Below are 9,918 nucleotides of genomic sequence, written 5' to 3'. Positions count from 1 at the left end.
TATTACTTGGGTATAATGTTTTTGAAGGCCACGCTTAGTTCATTTTGCTTTTGCTGTTCCAAGAAGGTGATTACTTCATCTCGAAGGTCAAATAATCTTGTCAACATTTCTCCTTTTGAGAGCCATCGTACTTATGTATAAAATAGAAGTGTTTTGTGATTATTCCCTAAATCTTCACAAAGAGTTTTAAACAGTCGAGTATTCAACCCACTGTTTTTTTATGTAATTCACTACTTTATTACACAACTATAAGACAGCATTTAGTTCATTTAAAAGAGTTTTTGCTGCCAAGGTTTGTCGATGTATGACACAATGTATCCCAGGTACATCGGCATTTTTCTCTCTATAGCTTTTGTAGTAGTCTCCAACTCTGTAGAAAAGAGTAGCTTCGTCTTTCATTCTTTTGTTTTCAATATACCGAACATAAACAATTAACTAAGAACATTGTGCTATGTCTGTACTCTCGTCTAGCTGAATAGCAAAAAATGGCGATTGTTTTACTGCATCAACAACCTTTCAACTACCAAATTTTCATATAGTGTAGAAAAAAATTCCTTTGGTTTGTCCTTAAAAGAGTTATGTTTGGATGACAAATGTCTTTTAAGACGATTAGGTCTCATTGCATCATTGCTTAATATTTCATAGCTAATTACACACTGAGGATGTTCGACATTATCTTTACGCATACAAATAAACCCATATTTGATATACTGATTATTATACTTGCGTTCTTTGCTGAGCTCATCTTGACTACAATCACTTCTCTCACTCAAATCAACGAAATCAATGAAAGTCAACTATGACAATTAAAATAACACGTTTGCTTTTATAATGCAAAAATACGTGCAAGCTAGGACGAGGTATCTCAAACACTGATTCACAATTATTGATCAGCTCCGCTTAGCTGGCCTACGTCTGGTGAAGGAAGGTTAGGAGGGAGGCATTGCTTGGAAACGCCCGGTTGTCAAATGCGCACTATTGCCACATTGAACGGCTCACATTCCATTCTTTCAAGCATTCGATTTCAAATTGATGTGTAAAGTCAGATGTTACAGTGGTTTGTTTTAATTTTCTAAACATCATGGTTAATTTAGAATTTTAGAAAGACTACCTAAATTTAATTTAATTTTCGACTTGTCTCGTGCCCCCCTGACATATCCTCACGCCCCAGGGGGACGTCCCCAGTTTGGGAACCCTTGCTCTAAACGGATTGGGTGTTTATTTTCAAAAATTGAAGTGAATTAACTTTAATTCAGCAAATAGGTGAACTTGATATAGATAAAAAAATAATCAAAATATTTAAAGCTGAAAAAAGTTATTAAATATAGATATACGTATAAGTTACCGACGAAAATATTGAAATTATACCCAAAATGTGTAAAAAAAATAAACATATCCTACCTTCATTTCTTTCAATTTTATCTATTAGCTGCACAGATCCCGTAGAATGCTTCACTCTGAGATAGCGCGTGCACTTTTCGATAGCATATGGGTCTTGAAGGTCGGAGGCCGTTCGACGGATTCTTGCTCTGAGACTTTCCTAAATTTCCTAGTTTTTTCAAATTTGATTTCATCTCTATCCCACATATCTACTGTATATTTAGCATCGATTGAAGTATTTGTTGTGGTTTCTCCTAGATCCCAACTGTCTCTGCGATCTTAAAAAAACAAAAATCTTCATTTACCATAATTATTTGTAGAGTTAAAAATATTTAATATAATAATTTTTTTTTAATATAACCAGTTCCCCAAAAAAATGGTATTGGACTCTCCAAGAAATATAAAACATTTTAGAAATAATTTTGAAAGAAATCACCACAAAACTTCTTTATGAAGTCCACAGACTGTCGACATAGACATAATTGTTTTATTAATATTTTTAATCTTCTACAATCAAATCCAACCGCTTTTCTCTTAATGGCTATTTGAAGTGCAAAACTAAATAGAATCCAGCTATGAAATATATATCCGGGCACCTTATTTTTAAAATAGGTTGTTTGTAAAATGTATTATGATTTACTTAACTGCAGTTAGCAACAGATCAAAAACAAAAACCTAAACACCAAAAAGCATTTGACATAGTTCAACACTTTCTTCTTCTTTATGTGCCGTCTTCTACCGAAACTCTGAGATAGCGCGTCGATAGGTTTCTCTGTTTTGTGCCGCATGTATTATGTTCGCGGCTTCTGGTATTTGAAACCATTCTCTCAAATTTCTCAGCCAGGATTTCTTCTTTCTACCCAAACCTCTTCTACCTTCAATCTTGCCTTCCACGATAAGCTGTAGCAGACTGTACTTATCATTACGGAACACATGGCCCAGGTATGACGCTTTCCTCCTTTTAACAGTTGTTAAGAATTCCATGTCTTTACCCATTCGTCTTAATACCTCTGTGTTGGTCACTCTGTCTGTCCAAGGTATTCTCAGTATGCGTCGATACAGCCACATTTCTAGAGCCGCTAACTTCTTTATAGTTGCTGCTGTTAACGTCCACCCTTCAACTCCGTAAAGTAGCGTAGAGAGTACGTAGCATTTCGTGGCGCGCCATCGGAGATTAACGCTTAGGTGGCGGTTGCTTAAGAGCTTTCTCATTTTGATGAATTTGGATCTTGCTATTTCAATTCGGATCTTAATCTCTACATCTGGGTTCCACTTATCATTTACTGTATATCCCAGATATTTAAATCGGTGTACTCTTTCAATACGTTCGGCTTCAATATTCAGTTCAACACCAAAAAATGATAAATTGTCAAACAAAAGTTCAAATTTATGATAAAGACCGGCAAATAATACAAAATTTATACTGGAGCCAATCAGCTACAATAAGAACAAATCTTAGAGATGAACCGACGGAAGCGATCGGCAAGGCAAGGATGCATACTTTCATCTCTATTATTTAATTTATATTCAGAGGAAATAGTTAGTAAATCTTTGAAAAATTGAGAACATGGAATACTTCTAAATGAAGAACGCCTAAATAACATCCGATATACGGATAGAAATGGCAAGGGCAGCGTTCTTAAAATTCAAGCAATTGTTCTGTGACAAAAATCTGAATACTGCGCTGAGACTGAGGTTTGTTGAATGTTACGTCTGGTCGCAACTATTGTACGGGGTAGAAACATGGACATTAAAAGCGCAAATAGTTAAGAAGCTTGAAGCCTTTGAACTTTGGATATACCGGAGAATGTTGAGAATTCCATGGACTGCCAGGGTCACCAATGAGGAAGTGTTGAGAAGGATGTGTCGAGACAAAAAATTGTTGAGAACAATAAAAGTACGCAAGACTGCATACCTTGGACACATACTGAGAAATGATAAATATAGTCTTCTGCAGGTCATCATGCAGGGTAGAGTCGATGGCAAAAGGGAATAGGTAGAAAGAGGAAGTCATGGCTGCGAAATATTCGAGACTGAACAAACATGACCGTAGACGAATTATTCTACGTTGCAAAAGACAGAGAAGCTTTTAAAAATATGGTCGCCAACTTCCGTTAATGGGGACGGCATAGGAAGAAGAAGAATACGGATAGCATCGTTATTTTTGAAGTCTAAAAAATTTACAACAGCTAATGAACAAAGTAATTGAAGTAAGTGAAACGAGTTGGAAGAGAAACATATCCAAAACTAAATTTACGATCATCAGTAAAAATAAAATTTGGGAAGCAAAACAGCTTATTAAGAATAAACCAGTGGAGCGTAAAACAGTCTACCGATCTTGCAACAATAGTAAATGAACAAAAGGATTACTCACAGAATAGAGAAGGCTAGGAGTGCATTCAACAACACGCTCAAACTCTTTAAAAGCCACAACCTTAATCTGGACATCAAAGTCAGGCTCCTACGATGTTATATGGAGTTCAATCCTGGATACTTACTAAAGCAAGGAGCAAAACACTAGAAACCTTCAAGATGTGGCTATACAAGCGAATCCTAAGTGTACCATGGATGGACAAGTTACAAAACAAGAACGTACTACGAAGAATGAGGAAAGAAAGAAAAGCGATGTACACGATTAAAAGGAGAAAGTAAAAATATCTCTGACACTTAATAAGAAACGGTACTAAATATAGATTACTAAAAATAATCCTCCAAGTGCCCAATAGTACACCGGCAGCTATTCTTCTCCACCCACTTGTCTCCTATGGACCTCAGGATTTAGATTTTTCACTATATTCAAGTTTTATATTTTATTTCAATATTTTGTAATTTCAAATCTTCTTTATTTAGTATCACCAAGTTAGAGATGGTTAACCACTTCTTGTATTTTATTCAATTTACTGGATCTGTAATACGAACCACAGAGAAAAAAAAACGATACCAATACGCTAAACATGTAACTAGTAAGTTTAAAGCTACAGGTGATGTTAGCACAAGGCACGAAGTAGACCGTCGAGTGCGAAATAAAACAGTTGAAGTATTGGGTCATTTACAAATGGATATTCGACAGACTATCAGACAACTATCTCGTGCATCTGGTGTATGAGCGCCTAGTGTTTATCGAATAACAAAATTTCACCCTTATAAAACACGATTACTTTATCAATTAAACGAAGATGATCCTGATCGTCAGCTTCAATTTTGTGAATAATTTAGTGAAATCATAAATAACAACCAACATCAATTTGTATAATACGTGTTTTTCCGATGAGTGTACTTTTATGTTAAATGCTGAAGTTTAAATGATAAAAATTAATAAATTAGAAGAGAACATAAGCGCCACACAGTTTGGATTCAGAGGTGGACTGGGAACACGGGAAGCTTTGTTTGGTCTGAGTGTGTTAATGCAAAGATGTTTGGATGTAAACCAAGACCTCTACGTAGGTTTCATAGATTTTGAGAAGGCCTTCGATAAAGTCAGACACCAAAAGCTGTATGAAATCCTAAGAAGCAACAACATCGACAGTCGCGACATTAACATCATATCCAGGTTGTACTGGGGACAAACAGCAAAAATCAAAGTTGATAATGAGTTAACCGAAGAAATTGAGATTCGTCGAGGTGTGCGTCAGGGTTGTGTGCTTTCTCCACTATTATTTAATATATATAGCGAAACAATATGTCAGGAAGCGCTCCTAGAGCAAAACATTGGTATGAACATTAACGGAGAGTTAATTAACAATACACGATACGCTGATGACACGCTAATAGTAACAGATAACCTAGCAAATTTACAGTTTTTGATGGAAAACATAAACACCCATACCAAAAAGTATGGTCTAAAACTGAATATCAAAAAGCCTAATTTCATGATTGTAACAAAGAAGCTATACACCAATGTGAATTTAACCATAAATAATCAGCCAGTTGAAAGAGTTACGTCTTACAAATATTTATGGGTTTGCTTCACTGATACTAATGACCAGACAAGAGAAATCAAGAGGCGAATAGAGATAGCGAGACAATCGTTTGTCAAAATTAAAAAGTTCCTATGCAGCCGGGACATAAATATAAACTTAAGAACGAGAATGTTAAGGTGCTATGTTTTCTCCGTTCTGCTGTACGGCATGGAAGCTTGGACACTGAAAAAGATAAACATCAAAAACATTGAGGCATTCGAGATGTGGTGTTACAGGAGAATGTGGAAAATACCATGGACAGAAAGAGTAACAAATCAAGATGTTCTGCTGAAGATGGGGAAGGAATGCGAAGTCATAAAAACCATACAAACGAAAAAACTGGAATATCTGGCCCACATAATGAGAGGAGAAAAGTACTCTCTGCTTAGACTCATAATCCAAGGAAAAATCTCGGGAAAGAGAAATGTGGGACGTAGGAGGATTTCCGGGTTGCGAAATTTAAGGGAGTGGTATGGGTGCAGTTCAATACAGTTGTTCAGAGCTGCAGCCAACAAAGTAAAGATTGCTGTGATGGTAGCCAACCTCCGATAGGAGACGGTACTGCAAGAAGAAGATGAAGTTAATAGACATATGTAATTGTCGTTATTGAAGTAACAGTAATCCTTATTTATTCATGGAGACACATACACAAACAATTCAGAAATTAAATGTCTATTTAAATCTGTTAGAAGACGTTATTGATCCGCTGATCACTAATACATTGGAATCTGACAATAATCTCTTTAAGGATAAACTGACTTTTCAACAGAACAAGGACACACCCCCACATTATGATATACGTGTAAGACAATTTTTGAATCAACGTTTTCCAGGGCGTTGAATTAGCAAAAGTTATCCAATAGAGTGGCCAACCAGATCACCGGATCTTTCGCCTTTGGATTTTTTTGTGGGGATACCTAAAATCAAAAATATACGCCCCACCTGCAGATCTTACAGAGTTGCGACAAAGAATTGTGACAAAATGACGATTATTGACATCGGAAGTATTTGCAAATGTACGAAGCGGCTTTGACTATATATAATAATAACTGTATTTTATGGTCACATGAGGTCATTTCGAATATTTACATGGTTAATTTGATGAAATTTTATGATTTTTCTTATTACTGATGTTCAACCAATAAATTAGTTAAATCCAAAATTATCTTCAAACTTATTCTGTAAATTAAAAAAAAAAACTAGTGTCATGTAGGGAAAAAAATACCATGAATGAAGTGCCACTCGACCACACTTTCTATTGGAGGGGGGGGGGGGTTGATGCGGGGCAGTAGGTTGTTACGTTATTCTTTATGTTACATTTGAGGGCATGAATTTTGCATGAAAATTTCCCCTTCCCAACACAAGTTGAAGTTTTTTTTTTAATTTGAAGAAATTTGATGGTTTCTGAGTTTCTGGGTTCTTGGGAGGGGGGGGGGGGGTTAAGATAAATCCAATAAAATATTCTACTACTATTTATAATGAAATAACAATTTATCTACAACTTTTTTGGGTTTTAATATTATGAGATGTTTTTATTCTATATATAGATTTACAATAATTTCTACTTACTTTCCCTTTTCTCTTTAGTCCATTCATGGACATCATCAGTTGTGTCGTGCGTTATATTACTTTGAACATCCCAATTTGTACTAAAAGAATTCCTCTTGGAATTATTCTGGTTGATCAAGTTTTGGTGAACTCCAAAAGTATCCCTATCTTGTCTTTGAGTCATAAATGAAGACTCTCTAATGGGTTCTGCCTGTGGCGTATGATTTTGAGGACGTATGACTGGTGGAGGAGGTGCTGGGCCAGTAGGAGCTGGAGGTAAAGAAGTTGGACCCACTGGAGGGGGAGGTGGGCCGGGTTTCCAGTTCGAGCTACCCCAACTTTGAGAAGTAGGCGACTTATTACCATTCTAGAAAATTTAAAAAAAAATTATATGTGATTACGGTTTTAAACATAAGATACTTACATTTACGGGACTTTCAGGACTAGATTTTCCACTATTATCTCTTGAATCATCACCCCATCTACCGGTAAGTTGTTGTTCCAGCATCATTTTTCTGGTATCCTCCAGTTTATTGACAGTTCTAGCAGGTTTATCAGTACTGCTTGAAGATCTAACAGAATGGTTGGCTGTAACCATTTCTAACCTCTTTTTCATTTCAGAACTTAGTTTTAATTTACCAACGGAACCAGGTGAAGGTCTTGCTGCTCCAATTTCAAAGACTCTTTTACTATTAGCCTTGTTAGTTTTTTCAGTTTCTCTAGGTAGTGGTTCATACTCGATCTCTTCCCATTCGGCACTTTTGTCATTTTTCCCATGACTGTGTCCATTATGTCCATTTACTACTGTCATTGACTGATCTTTATTTGGAGTAACTTTACGTTGATGTTGCCTCATTTTGAAATGCATAAAATCTTCACTAGTCTCTTGACTTGTGCTATCTTTTGGTGGTGGCCACCTCCACTTTCCTATACGAACTGTTTTAGCCCGTCCGTACGGATCCAAAAATGGTCGTGCTTCGTTTGGATCAGTGGCTTCTAGTGGAGGAGGCATTGGGGGAGGTGGTGGTGGAGGTATTCCACTTTTGCTCATTACGCTAATGGTTGATTCTATGCTTGCTTTGCGGGTTTTAAAGTCTATGTTTGGAGAGCTAGACTTTCTATTATTTCCTGATTTGAAGCTTAATTTCCTATTCGGCGTAGTAAAGGTACTAGATTGATGCACTTGTGCTTTGACTGTAGTTGTTACAGACTCGTTAACTTCACTGGATAAAGAGCTTTGTTGAGTTAACAATTGTTGAAGTGCCTGATTCTGAGCTAGAAGTTGCTGCTGGATCTGAATATTTTGAGCCATTGCAGACTGTAAGAAAGCTCGTTGTAAATTTTGTTGAAAAGATGATATATCAGTACCATTTTGAGGCATTCCGTTCATACTAACACCAGGTATATTAAAAAGAGGCATCATGCCTTCTTGTGTTGGACTGAGAAGAGGCATCATTAATGGCGAGTTTACCATAGGAGGAGGAATTGCTGGTAGAGTAAAGCTTGAAGTGCTGGCATCACCTTTTGTTGTTCCTCCGCCTTTAATGCTTTCAACTAAATTCATTTTTTCGGTAAGATCTTTTACACTGTCGTTAATAAATATTGGATTAAAAAGATTACTTATGTAGTCATCAACATTATTTCCATTAGTTTTATTTGTCAAATTCTCAACTTCTTTATCTAACACAATATTTTCTTTGTTTTCCTTTTTTAATTTTTCACCACCTCCTTTTACTTTTGACATTATTTGATTTGTTTCAGACATATCTACATTTTCTAATTCAATGCTTTCCAAAACATGATCTAGAAAATCATCAAGGCTTTTATTTTTCCTTTGAATATCCGATTTTTCACTTTCTGTTAGTCCTCCACCTTTGACTCTTTTTACAATGCTATTGGTTCTGGACATATCGACATCATTACATTCTATATTTTCCAAGACGTTGTCTAAAAATTTATCTAAAATTTCATGATCACACTCAACTTGATCAACCTCTACTCTTAAACGAGGTAATTGGTTAAAAGTGCCGCCTTTTACACTAGCAGCGACTGATCTAGCATCACTTAATTCATCCAAATTACCATCTAAGACAGGACTGAATAACTCGTCCAAAAATTGGTCCACATCTGAAGCTTGGCTAGGTACTCTTACCCTCCTTACGTGACTAGCTAAACTGGGAGCTTCGCTAGTATCTGACATAGCTGAGCTTCTTATACCAATAAACTCAGATTTTTCAATATAAGCTTTGCTCGAGTGTGAGCCTGGAGGAGCTTTTTTACCTGCATAAGCTGATTTAATATACCTAGGACCTCCTCTATGTGAAGTACTCACGCTAGATACATCAGGGTATTCAAATTCTTCTTGTTTGGGAAGATAGTTCTGGTTCGCAATTACTGGTTTGATTAAACTAAGTTGTTCTACTGAGTGATATCTCTCATTAAGCTTAGAAGATTGACTTAATCCTAGATCTGCCAAAGGACTTGGTTCAGGTTCACTTAGTAGATTATCCAAACTTCTAGATCTAACTTTTTCAATGTCAAAATATCTTTCATTTAAGGCTGAATTTCTAGATAAAGCTTCATGTGATGTTTTCCTTGAGGAAGGTGATACGTTGGGCTGAACTTCTCTGTGAGAAGGTCTAGAAAATTCTTGAATTTCTTTAGACGACTTTCTCGAGACGCTTCTAGACGGTGGCTGTACTGGTATAGGTGTGGAGTGTCTGTTGGACGAAATTTTTCTTTCCTTGTTCATCATTGGTGGTTCAGGTGGTGGAACTTGAGGTCTGGCAGGGGAGTGCGAGGAAATATGGCTTTCTGGTTCTACAATTGATTGTCGTTTAGAACCATATTTCAGTTTCGTTGATTTGGGTATGGGGAAAGCAGGACAAAGTTCTAGTTCAGACACTAAATCAAAGACATAGTCTAGACCACTGCCTTCTGTTAGAATTGAAGAATCGTCCATTACTACTGTCCAACCTTCTGTAATTCCTCCAAGCGATGAGACCGCTAAAGATGCAACCTAGAAAGAGAA

General features: G+C 36.4%; 1 protein-coding gene across 1 annotated transcript; it reads right to left on the bottom strand.

The window, feature by feature from the left end:
- Nucleotides 1-1,452: 1,452 nt before the first annotated feature.
- Nucleotides 1,453-9,900, bottom strand: LOC140432016 (uncharacterized). The gene is made up of 3 exons (XM_072519877.1): nt 7,312-9,900; nt 6,909-7,254; nt 1,453-1,658 (listed from the first exon to the last, which is right to left on the bottom strand). The coding sequence occupies exons 1-3, from the start codon at nt 9,847-9,849 to the stop codon at nt 1,453-1,455; spliced, it is 3,090 nt and encodes a 1,029-aa protein (XP_072375978.1). The 5' UTR covers nt 9,850-9,900.
- Nucleotides 9,901-9,918: the final 18 nt, after the last annotated feature.

The sequence above is a fragment of the Diabrotica undecimpunctata genome, unplaced genomic scaffold, assembly GCF_040954645.1.
Source record: "Diabrotica undecimpunctata isolate CICGRU unplaced genomic scaffold, icDiaUnde3 ctg00002558.1, whole genome shotgun sequence".
Classification (NCBI taxonomy): domain Eukaryota; kingdom Metazoa; phylum Arthropoda; class Insecta; order Coleoptera; family Chrysomelidae; genus Diabrotica; species Diabrotica undecimpunctata.
Note: the sequence above shows the minus strand (reverse complement) of the source record. Positions and strands in the feature narration are given on the sequence as shown.